The 12,364-nt window shown below is 45.2% G+C and overlaps 1 protein-coding gene across 4 annotated transcripts; it reads right to left on the reverse strand.

Moving 5' to 3' along the window:
• Window positions 1-5,550: 5,550 nt before the first annotated feature.
• Window positions 5,551-11,444, reverse strand: SPRY2 (sprouty RTK signaling antagonist 2). Of its 4 annotated transcripts, none has more exons than XM_063336121.1 (3): window positions 10,798-11,444; window positions 7,886-7,975; window positions 5,551-6,759 (listed from the first exon to the last, which is right to left on the reverse strand). In XM_063336121.1, the coding sequence occupies exon 3, from the start codon at window positions 6,706-6,708 to the stop codon at window positions 5,767-5,769; it is 942 nt and encodes a 313-aa protein (XP_063192191.1). In that variant the 5' UTR covers window positions 6,709-6,759; window positions 7,886-7,975; window positions 10,798-11,444; the 3' UTR covers window positions 5,551-5,766. The 4 variants fall into 4 exon arrangements, with proteins under 4 accessions (XP_063192191.1, XP_063192199.1, XP_063192183.1 ...); XM_063336129.1 differs by lacking the exon at window positions 10,798-11,444 and adding an exon at window positions 8,590-9,083; XM_063336113.1 differs by lacking the exon at window positions 7,886-7,975 and having other exon boundaries at window positions 10,798-11,443.
• Between the last annotated feature and the right edge of the window lie 920 nt (window positions 11,445-12,364).

The following is a 12,364-nucleotide window of genomic DNA, read 5'->3' on the forward strand; positions in this document are numbered from 1 at the left end:
GAAATTTTCCATTTCGGTGTGCTTTTTGAGACACATTGAAAGAGCATCAAGACACTCTCTTGCCAGTAATCTTATTGACAACCACATGATTTATGATTGGTTTATATACACTGCTTCTTGATCAAAATAAAATTAGGGTGGAAAAAAAAAAATAAAAATACCCCACACTTTGTTCAAGGTGCTCTCTATGTCCATAAGTTGGTGATTCATCCCGATACACCCCTGTGTACTGTCTCAGACTCTCTGAGTTAAACTTGTGCCTGCAACATCTGATTTGCATCAAGTGCCTTCTCTTGTAACACATCTCAGGTGCATCCAGTGGTTTTCTAATTATACAGCAGGCTTTCAGGAAGGCAGAGCTACTCTGATTATACATTTTCTTACGTTTTGAAAACAGATTATCCCCCTTGGCAAGACTGTTTTAAAATGTAACTGAAACTCCTAAGTATTAAAATATCAATCAATAATCCTATATAATGGTAGGCTACATTGTCAAAGCTTCTGATTATTGGTAACTTCTACGGATATGGGAACTGAACCATTTTAGTCTAAAAGTATGAACATTTTAGCCATAAGCTTCTCTAATCAGCATGCAGGGTTTGAGTCAGAGAAAAAAATAATAATAAAAAAAATTCCTACAGCACCAGCAAAGAGAAACTTCAGATACATAGTCCAATGTTTGTTGCCTTTTCCCAAGGTTGAAAACGCTGAACTCCCACCCTGTTTCAAGCGAAATCGTTGCTAGTCATGCCCAAAGGTAACTACATCAGCTCTTCTGAAGAGTCCCTGTGACAGAGGAACAGCAGATTCTGCTTGTATAGCAGTAAGACCTCTGTCTCTGTCATCTGAAACACAGCGCCAATAGGTTGAAGCAAAGGGGAACTCTTTTAAAGACACATAAAGCCTTCTTGAGTAATAAAAAAAAAATCACACTAAAGAAATGAAAATAAGATGTTTTCTGGAACTGTGGATTTCAATGTCACATGAATGGAAAAACACTTTATATCTCTCTAAAATGCAGCATAAGTACATCAAGGTAATCATTTTTTCCACCTTGTCTTAAACTTTCAGAGACGGGGAATACTAATGAAAAAAGCATGTTTCACCCTCCTCTTTCAACTTTTGTCCTAGTAAGTGGCGGTAAACCTTTATGTATTATGGCTAGGAAAGGTCAAGGGGAGGGATAGGGACCAGAAAGACGAAATATGAAGAGAAATAAGTAAGACTAACACATAGGGGGACTCCTCAGATTGAAAAACAGGCAGAATTATTGAAAGAAAAAGTACTAGATATATGCACATAGTTTGCATGTCAAACTGTCCTGATTTCAATGCGACATCAATTTGTATTTCTAAATTTCCAGTTTAAAATCAGGAACAAAACTGAGTATTTTCATTGGTAAGGATTTGGTGCGCTTTGTCACAATGTAGTCTACCTGCAACCCCAACCTGTAACTGATTTATTTAAGATGAGCCAATACATTGCTGTCATTTTCAATAAGAAATCTATCCAATACTATTCATGCAGACATTACTCAACCAAGCGTGCTCTCATATTCAGCCAATTTCTTTCTGGGTCTCTGCTCCAGTGACTGATTGAGAAATTAGTCTCAGCAAATGAAATCATTATTACTCGCTGTACCTGCACCCATCTAGGAACATCTGAGACGAGACAGACTGTTCAAATCAATCTTCCCCAACAGCTAATTCCTAAAAATAATTGAACATTCTGCTGCAGTACAGAAATGCATTCTATTCTCTCCCTGCCATTTAAGAATAAGCCTTAAGGTTTCACTCATCACAAAAATGAATTATTTTATCCTTTGCCAAAAATGAAAAAAGATAGTACAGGTAAAACTGTACATTAAAAAAATAAAATAAATAAATTTAAAAAAAAAGACAAGTTATGCATGGTACATAAGTGATCAGTACTTCTCTACTGTCAAGTCACTTCCACCTCACTCATGCTGAGAGTTTTGTAAGAAAGTGTAAAAAAGCTATTGTGTTAAATCATCATGACCACTTAACTACTGCACTTCCTCATTGGGAGAATTTTGGCTTTTGAAGACTGATTTGGTAACTCGCTTGAATATGTAAATACTCACCTGAATATGATCTCAAATCCTTTAAGAAAAATTTTATTTCCATATAAAGTCCTTTTTATTCTCCACCTGAATCCAAGTTTCTTTTTCTTTTTTTTTTTTTTACTGCTATGATCACTATCTCAAAAAAGAAATTCTAATCAAGCCTCAAACCATTAAAGAGCAAAATAAAAAAAATTGCTTGAGGATATTAATAGAGACAGTTCTAAGTTACTGTACAAGCGAATTTGATATATTTATTTGTAGCTCACATCATAGGGAAAATAATTTGAAAAAAAGCTATTTGTTTCCATTGTTACTATAGTCAACTGTCAGCTCAGTCCTGCAGGTCTCTAACTTGAAGCAAACATTACAGTGACATCAGAATTTATAGGAGGTAAGCAGATCAAAACACCAAAGCAACAACACCACAAATGCAGCAATAATAAGGGGCTTCCCCTCTCTCATGGCTTAATAGCTGTTTAAAATTGAAGTCTTTTATGGTGTGTATCTGACATGACTTTTGCTGTTATCCTTAAAACCCATGTATGGAAAATTTTCCTTTCCTGGAGCTCCACTTTCCTATCTCAAAGGACAAAGTAGGCACGCTTTAATAACATTATCTCAATCCACTTGAAAAGCCCTCTTAATTCTTACTAAAACAATCTAATCTGTTTGAGGCAAGATTTTGGTTTTATTTAGAATTGTGAACCTTATCTAATTAAGGGTAATACTAGGATGTTAACTAACATACGCAAGCCAACTTTTAAGACCCCACTGCACACGCACGCTAATTCATACTGAAGCCTAGACCCCAGCACCGTAGTTAGCCCAACAGGCAGTGCCTAATGCCATCCTCCTGTATGTCCTCCTTCCATAGGAAGGATGTTGTCATATATTGTCACAGATTGTCATACGTTGTCATAGATGCAACCCAATTCGCTGGCAGTGGGCTTACCTGGGGTGGGGGATCCACTATTTGTCCTCATTAAGAACCAAGTGGAAGGTGACAACCACTGTTTAATGTTGAGACCTGTTTCATATTCCAGAAAGGAGATGGTTTTCCTTTTCCCTTAGGACCCAGCTAGACAGTCAAAGCATTTGCTGTCGCGCAAACCGAAACAAACCCACAGTTTCAGTATTGGACTTCATCTAGCAGGACTTCGACAGTTGTGCCCTCCTTGACTACTACGCTGCTCAGCCATACCGCAGTTTCCCAGTTTCACCTTCAGCTTTCCTTAGAGGCACCTCCCTTGACTGAAACATGAATCACTGAAAAGCAGGACTCACCTTCAGTATTGTCAAGTTCACGAACACAGTGAAAAGACTGTGTTTACTGTCTACTGAAATCAGTGGGTTTGGGGGTTTCCAAAATGCAGCCTAAAGGTCAAAGATTCTCCCAGTAAAGGGACTACTTGACTATTCCCATGTTTCTTTTCAATCAGCAAGACTAAGTCAGGACAGCTTAAGCATAAACACCTAATCTAATTCAAGAATTATATTCAGGGAATGGAAACACATGATGGTTACCAACCCCTTCAAGAACAAAATTTCTTCAAAAAATTGTAAAAATCTCTGTTTATCAGCAGCCAGGTACAATCTCACATATATGCCCCCGGTCACAAGATACTGATGCGCTTTAAATCTGCACAAATTACTCATGTAACATAAACCACCTTCTTCCTGGCAAATTCCACTTGGAAGGCTAAATATATACTGCTCGTCTTTGTATACCAAAGTATTCAGACAGCTGGTGCAGAGAGGAAAGAAAACCAGCTTATATTTTTCACCAGAGAGGGAAAGAAAAAAAAAGAACAAGGCCCATGGCCCATGTATCAGCTATTTTTTTTCTGCAAACTTGTCAGGACTTGCACTTTTTGCTTTCACTTGATGATTGATAACCAATACGCACAATCGCAGTGAAAGCTTTTTGAGTACTACAGACCTACGTAAAATAGCCCAGAACACCAGATCACAGATGAAAACTAAGGGTCAAAAAGATGTAACGTTTACTCAATGCTCTGGTTTTCAACTTTTAGTGAGTTCTTAATTTATTAGTTATAACTTGTTTTTGTTGGAGAGGGCTCAGAAAAGGCTGTGAGATTTTTCTAAGCATTAGCTTAAAAATACTTAGGACTATTTCTTAAATGCCCGTTTAAGAAATGTATAAATAAAATCCAACATTAAGACCTCTAAACTTGGAGAGACATGCTCAGAACAGGAAATGATAGTTTGTTAATAAAGAAAGGTAAATCATTCTCTAGGCTTCCGGTGGGAAACTTGGCAGCCAAAGGATTTTGACCTCAGTGGAAGGTAACTGCCACAAATGACAAATCAAGCAACTTTCTTCTTACAAGCGAGGCAAGTGTTTGACATAAGGCTGGACTGCATTCAGATCTATCATTCCCTGTGGCATATTCTTCTACTTTTAACAAATAATCCTGCAAGCTTTTTGCACTGACCGTATTAATTTTCTCTCTCTCTCTCTCTCTCTGAGGAAAGCCATGCAAGCCTAACATTTTTTGTGAATGATTACTTATTTCCTATTTGAAGCACAAAAGCTCATCACTTATAGAATAGGTCAAGCTTTCAGTGCCTATTAGTCCTAGTCTGGAATGAATTAATGCATTTTCCTATGCCCATTTTCCTTTTCTGCTGTAGGAACAGGATACGGGACATTTCTGCAAAGGAAGGAAGCAAAAATCCTGCATTATTTTCAGGCAAAGTAGTAAGCAACAACAACAAAAATACACTTGAAAAATTCTATTTTTGCTTTCGTATTAGGCTCGCTGTGATCACATCACTGTGAAGTTTGCAATTAGAAATACCAGTTTTCCCAACTCAGAACAATAAATGGGGGGGAAAAAATGACAAGTAGCCCAGTTTAATTTCAAACGTTAATATATTTTCTATTTTATAGTGAACATATGCATCGTTCACCCCTTATTTGCAGCAACTATGACGTCCTCATAAAAAGGGGTGACATTTGTAAGATGCCTCTTAAAATAAATATTTCTTTTTATAAAATAATAAAACTTCAAATAAATATTCTTTACACTAAACAATATGTTGAAAAAATTAGAAAATAAAGGCTGAATTTTACTGTAACTGTACAATATACATGAAGTCCAAAGGGAAATCAGAGTCTTGTAATAGAAGGTTTCCGTAAGACAAAATACAATCTAAAAACATACTGATTGATTCACATTCTTCCGAATGTACAACATATTAGTATAATATTTTGTGACTGTGCCATGTCTTATGACACCACTTATTTTTCACAGTTGAAAATATTATTGTATATACAAAAATATAGCACATTATCTCTGGCAGAAAACAATGGAAAAAAAAAGGAGTCATTTGCTAATTTACAAATTTTGCAAGTACTATTCACAAACAATAGAGTCGCCTAGGAGTGTCTGTGTTGCTTTAGCTTATGCAATATGTGGGTCACAAGGTACTGCATCCCATTTTTGCTTTTTTTTTTTTTTTTCCCGTATCCCACTAGCTGGATTCTAACAAGCGTATCAGTTAAGATGGCACACACGGAGAAAAGCATTTCACTGCACACAGCAACGCACATCCCCAACCCTTCTACTACAGTGCCAAGACCATAGCTGCTTAAGTTGGTTGCATATGCACGTTAAAATAATCCTCGTTAACTTTAGTATTTCTGACTAGCGATGCTATGTTGGCTTCTCAAAGTTCCTGGGGGGGACGCTGGGAACTTTGCAGCAGACGGTGTTGGAGTGTTTACAGCGGCACCCAGGCCGATTTACCCGGTCGTAACAGCCCTGGCACAACTTAAGGCAACCCTTGGCTGGTAGGTAACACCACAAGCAAGGCAGAAAGAGGGACACCACACCCATGGCGGACCACCTCGTGCAGCAATGCGACTGGCTGCAGGAGCAGGGGTTGTCGGCGCAGTTGTCCTCGTCATCGTTAGAGCAGTGATAGAAGAGGCCCTTCACGCAGCAAACGCAAGTCCCATAATCGACCACGTTCTGGGCGGAACAAAGACACTGCTTGTCACAGATCCAATACGATGGGAGGGTCCTCGGGTACGTGCACTCCTTACACTTACACTTCCCACAGTCCTCGCACCTGTAGCTGTGCGCTCCCAAGTCGTCTTTGCTCAGCGGCTTCAGCTCGCCTGACTTGAGCTCAGACTTGGGCTGCATTCGGACTATCCCGTCAGCGACCGGCCCCGAAGATGATCCGAGAAGTCTTTGTTCAGATGAATTACTGCTCGTACTTGTCCTTGTACTGCTCCGCGAACCTGTGCTGACCGTGCTGATGGACCGGGACAGAGGTGCCCGAGGAGAGGCGTGCGTTTGCGTGTGCTGAATCCGGCTAAAATGACGATGCTCGGGCAAGCCATGGGGCCTTTCATTTTTGGGTTGGGTTGCTAGCCGAGGAGCGGACTTGACCCCCGGCCGCGGAGCCACCGTCGGTCCCTCCGTGTACTCATTCGTGTTTCGGATGGCTCTGATCTGGTCCAGCGACAAGACGTGAACCTGCTGCGTCAGGACATCCCGCAGGTCGGGCTCCCCGTGCGGTCTCCCACTGTCACGCCGAGCCTGTAGCAAGGCCTGCGACCCGCTGCCGTGCTGAGCTCTCGTCTCCATCAGTGCCCGGAAGCGTGCTCACCCCGGCAGGCTTAGAACACATCTGAAATCCTGGAGCGACAAAGAGAGGATTCACTATTGCAACACATCTCATGCTCCCTCCAGCAGCCTTGCAAGCCCGCAGGGTCCCACAGGCGCCGCGCACAAGCAAGTAATGCATCAACCATTAAAAAAAAAAAAAAAAAAAAAAAAAAAAAGGGGAGCCACATCTGGGGTGGAGCGCGGGCGCCGGGTCAGCTGAATGCACTTCCCTTGGCCTGTCCTGACTGCTCCCGCGGAGAGCCTACAGGGATTCTGTTCTAGGTCCACGCATCTTAACTTGTGGCTCTAGAAAGTCTAGGTATCGCCCCTGCTAACTAAGGCTTCCCAGGCCATCTTCTGGTTAGACCATGGCCTTTAAAGTGATTACATTTCAGCCACTTGAAGTGACTCTTCTTTCCACATTAGGCTACTGAAAAGCTTATATTAAAAAAAAAAAAAAAAAAGCCCGCAAGTATTTAGCAAGTGTAATGTGACCTGCTGATGACAGACATATAATTCTCCAATTTTGTTTAAAACTGGATAATATTTTGGTAGGCTAGTCTCTTTACACATTAAACTTTACATGATGTAAATAGGAAATTTTAGTTTAATACCAATGGTCCCAAGAAAAACACTAAATAGCAATAAAATGTTTGAGGTTAGACATTAAATGAGTTAGTGCTACCAAAAACTTCAACAGCACAAGTAAAAATATCTCTCTCCAGTATTTTAGTGTGTGTCATACTTGTGTACACCACTGTGATTGTTATTTTAAGGCTCAATACTACAAAGGCAATGCTACCAGAGTTTTATTTTTTTAAAACGTGTAAAAAAATTCCATAGACTACATTTCAAATTGGAAGTATTACCAAGAGCGGCTTGCAGGACAGAGGCATGCATAATACAATCAAACAATGCCAGCATCCAAGAAGTCTACTTGATTGCGAATATTACTTTTAAAGGATCATTAACTACAAAGTAGAAACGCAGACTTAAGAATTTAAACGGAAACCCACTAAAAGACCCAGAAGATGAGAACTTGTAAATAACTAACTGCCACACTCAGATATGCAAAAGTTTCAAGTACTGCCCTCTAAATTAGTTAATATTTGTTTTGCCTTTATCATATCTTAAAGTGGTTCCAAAATCCAATTACCTGTACAAAAATCCAGAACAATATTTTACAATTAAAACCCAAGCAGGAACCAAGCTTCTTACAAGGACCACACAATGTCTCCAATTATACCTAGAAAGAACACCATAGTGTTACTCTGTACACATCAGTTACCAACAATAATACTATACCTCAGTATAATAAAATATGGCCAAACAGCTTAACAATTAATATCTCAAGACACTGTCTTTATTCTAACAGCAGTGGAAAACATTTAACCTTTTAACTCCTGGCCCCTCCCTCAAGCACTTTTTCCTTTTTTTTTTTTTTTAATAAGAAAAATTAAGTTTTAAGAGTGATCAGCTATTTTAAACATTGCCAAGTCCTGGTTCTGGACACAGAGTGTATGTCATGGTGGTCCACCCTCCAAAAAAAAAAAAAAAACCAACCAAAAAACAAAAAAACCCCAAGTATTGCAAACTTATCTTGAAGCATTGCTTAAGTTTTCTTCAAATCAAAACCATATAAAAAGTTTCAACCAACCGCCTAAGCAGACGTTTCCTCACCTGAAACTATCTGGAGATAAAAAAGAACAGAAAATAAAATACTTTCCCCATCCTTGAGAAGAACTAGCAGCCCTGTCTGCCCTCCACGCCCAGACTTTAAACCGAAGAAGATACGCCGAACCCAAACCCCTGCCTCTCCAGAAATGACAACCCCGGGCAAAAAGCAAAGCTGACCCTGACCTGCAGGCGCTTAAGACGACACCGGCCTCGGTGGCGGAGCCCCCCTCAGACGCCAAGGTGGGAGCTGGAGGAGAAGCCTCGGCTCTCGTCCCCCTTGCCTTCCGCAGGCTCCATCCCGGGGCGCGCAGCAGGTGGGAGGCGGCAGCCCCCGGCCCGCAGGAGCCGCCGGCAGCCCCGCAAGTGCAGACAACCTGGAGATAACCGGGAGACATCCTCGGGGGCCGGGAGGTGGGAGGGGGCTGCTTGCAGCCGCCTTATCGGGAAAGTCAAACCCATGTTTCCTTTTAACTCTTCCCCCCCGTGCCCTCCCCCCTCCCCCCCGAGAGATGCTAAAGAAGCCATCCCCTCCCGGGTACTGCGAGGCGCCCTGCAGACGCTTGGAGACAACACCTCCGGGACACTTGGGCAAAAGGCAGATTACCCCCCTCTCGCCTTGCCATAAGCACCCATTCAGCTCCACAAAGCCGGCCGCTGGAAAAAGCTCCTCTTATTTTACGCATATTCTGCAAATTGCCTGAACTTCAGTCCGCCGCCCCCCCGTCCCCCCGTCTCCCCCCCCCAGCCCGAAGGGACCCAGAAGGCATTTTGCAGCGGGACATGGGTCCCAGCCGGGCGATCCTCCTTTTTCTCCCCTTGATAGATCCGCTACCAGGACAAGATGCAAACCGCCAGCACATTTATTTGCAAACGTGCATTCGCCTAAAAACTCTTAGGGGGAAAGCACGTCTCTCCCTCCTCTGAGCTACCACTTCTCCCCTCTCCATCCACCAAGAGCAGAGAGGCAGCATTCGCCTTTTTGTGTGTGCATGTGTGTGATAACACGATCCCCCCACTTCCAAAAGCCAAAGTCCACTCTCGCAGAGCTCAAGTGCCATGATTGCTAACTTTTCCTAGCTCGGATTGGCAAAAGGGCGAGCAGGGGGCCGGGTTTCGCGTTCGGCACATTTGGGGAAGTTTAAAACGCAAGGGGCTTCTTGCGTGCTGTGGAAAAAACCCGTGTCTCCGCTGGCTGGGAGAAGGCGAGCCCAAGGGGAAGAAGTCCTTTGCCCGTGAATTTCTGTTTTGTGTCCGGAGCCTGTGCAAGGCACCCCCACCCCCATCCCCACCGCACACACACACCAACCACCTCCTCTTCTTTCAAAGTGCTTTGAAACCCCCATTAAGGGCCGAGTGTGTGATCAGACTATGGATTAGGGCAAAAGGGACTTTACCATCGGGGTGGGGCAAACTGACACACAAATCGCTTGCTGAAAACACCAGCTTTTTTTCTTTTTTTTTTTTTTTTTTTTTTTGAGGGGGACAGGAGGGTTGTTACAAAGTAAACCCACCAAAGGAAAAAAAGAAGCAAAAACAGAAATTAAGGCTTTCCTTCCCCTCCACACGTGCCCTTCTGCATAGAAGAACTTTCCTTGTCTTATGGACCGAATTAATTTCATCACACGAGAAATATACATGCGAATACACACACACACGTTCATATTTATACCAGACGTGCACTCACTTCCGAATTGCACGGATCTCCCGACGCCACTACAGACGGGCGTAAATCACGCACTGAAAGGCGGGTTTGCTCGCTCTCCCCCCAAAACGGGGGGCAGAAACAGCTCCGGCGCTCGCCAACCTCGCAGCGCCCTCCCTTCACACACACACACACACACACACACACACACACACACACTCCCCCGCCACCCGCCCCCGGGGGCTTGTCGGAAGCCCACGCGTGCCCGGCAAGCCAGCAGCGCGCAGGACCGCCCGCGCCCGGCTCCCCACAGCAGGGAGAACACGCCGAACTCCCGTGTTGTGTCCCGTTCCACACACCCCCCCTCCCCGCCCCGCCCGCAGCCCCCGCAGGCATGCCTCCGCGCCCGCTCAACCTTCCGCGCCACCCACCCCCCCACCCCCCCCCCCCCCCGCACCCCCGAGGCAGCCCGGCGGGGCGCAAACGCGGCGCAGCCCGCAAACCCCAGCGGAGCTTCCCCCCCCCCCCCCGCCTCCCCGGAGAGAAACCGCTCCGAAATCCCACCTCCGGCTCCTCTCTGGGAAAGGAAGGAGAGGGGAAGGGGGGAAGAAGGAGAACCTGTACGAATGGAAAAGGGATCGGCCTCAAACATTTCCACGAGTTTTCTTGGAGCAACCGGGGGGGGGGGGGGGGGGGAGGTGGGGGGTTTACTGAAAAGCTTGTTTTGCAAAGAAGGAAAAGGCTCTCACCGTGATCGCGGCGCTGCACCAAATCCCTCTCTCTCTTGTATTTTCTTCTTCCTGCGGTTTGCAAATAAATCCAGCCCTAAAGCAAAAAAAAATTCTTTTCCAAACTCTGCTTTAGTCCAACTTGCAAATTAGAGTACGAATGTTCACCATGTAAAAAGTCCAGAGCAAAGTTAGGTCCCTCTCCCCAGATCGATTATAAAATACGTGTGTGCGCGTATATACTATAATAATAATAATAAAAACACCTCTCCGGATTGGGGTGATTTTTCTTTGCTCCTAAAAAGAAATCAGTCTCTCACACACACACTTTCCTTTTTTTCCTCAATGAACAGGAGGCCGAATCGTCAATGCAAAGTCACTTTTTTTTGTTGTTGTTGTTGCTGTTGTTGCAAATGATCAAGAGGCAGGGGAAAGCCAAAGAAAACAAAATTTAAAAAAAAAAAAAAAGTGGATCTAAAATAAAATCCCAAAGCTTTCTTCCACTGAGCTCCTCCGAGAAAGCAGCTTGTGCAATGTAGCCGTTCTGCTGAGAAGCTGCTTTGGCTGCAAGCTCCTCTCCCCTCTCTCCCTCTAGCTTTTCTCGCTCCCTCTGCGAGCGTGTGTGTGTTGCAGGCAGCTCTGTGGTTTGCAATCGGGGAGGGTGTGGGGTTGGGGGGGGGGTGGGGGGGGGGGAGTGGGGGGGTGTTTTGGGAGCGCAGCGGATTTGTGGTGGTGGTTGTTGTTGTGTGTTTGGAGGAGGTGGAGGAGGAGGAGGAGGAAGATTTGAGATCTGAGCTGCAAGGGCTCGGCGTTTTTCTGCTCGCTCGCTCTCTCTCCCTCGCTCTCTCTCTCTCTCTCTCTCTCTTTTTCTTTCCGGAGGAGGTAGGGTGATCTCTCTGCAAAAGCAGCAGTAAATGGCGTCATGTGGATCTGAGGAGGAACAGAGCAGTTGTTGTCCCAGAGGATATATCGCATCCGGTCCCAGCTCATTGGCTCTGCGGGGCTACATTCACTGGCGCTCCCAGCGCCCTGCCAGCACTCCGAGCTGCGGGAGGCATTCAAAAGGGCAGCGCTGCCGCCACCGAGCCAGCCCCGGACCCGGGGCCCCGGAGCCCCGGCCCGTCCGCGGTGCTGCCCTCCCCTCCCTCCTTCCCTGCCCTGCGCAGCGATGCGCGGTGCTGGGGGGGCGCGCAGCCCCGCTGCCGGGGCCCCGCCGGCGCAGCCCGTTTTCACGGGCGGGCTCCTCCGTGCGCGGTCGCACGACTCTCGGGGGGGGCGTGTGTGTGTGCTTTTGTGCTCGGGTATTTATTCAGAGGCCGGGTAAGAGATCGGTTTGCGAGGGGAGCCCTCGCTTCTCCCGGGGAGGGGAGGCAGGCTCTTTCCCCGCCGCTGCGGGCTTTCGGGAGACCCATTTCCAGGTGCTTCCCCTCCCCCTTCCCCCCGTGTTTTTTTAACCGAGTGGAATAAAACTTTACACTTACACACACACGCTCCCCCCCCCCGCCCACTTTCAGGGAGAAGGAAGGGTGATTACTTGGAGCATTGTCCCGCGGATTAACGCGATTAGGCGGTGCGGAGGGGGGGGGGA

Source organism: Chroicocephalus ridibundus, chromosome 1 (genome assembly GCF_963924245.1).
Source record: "Chroicocephalus ridibundus chromosome 1, bChrRid1.1, whole genome shotgun sequence".
Lineage (NCBI taxonomy): Eukaryota > Metazoa > Chordata > Aves > Charadriiformes > Laridae > Chroicocephalus > Chroicocephalus ridibundus.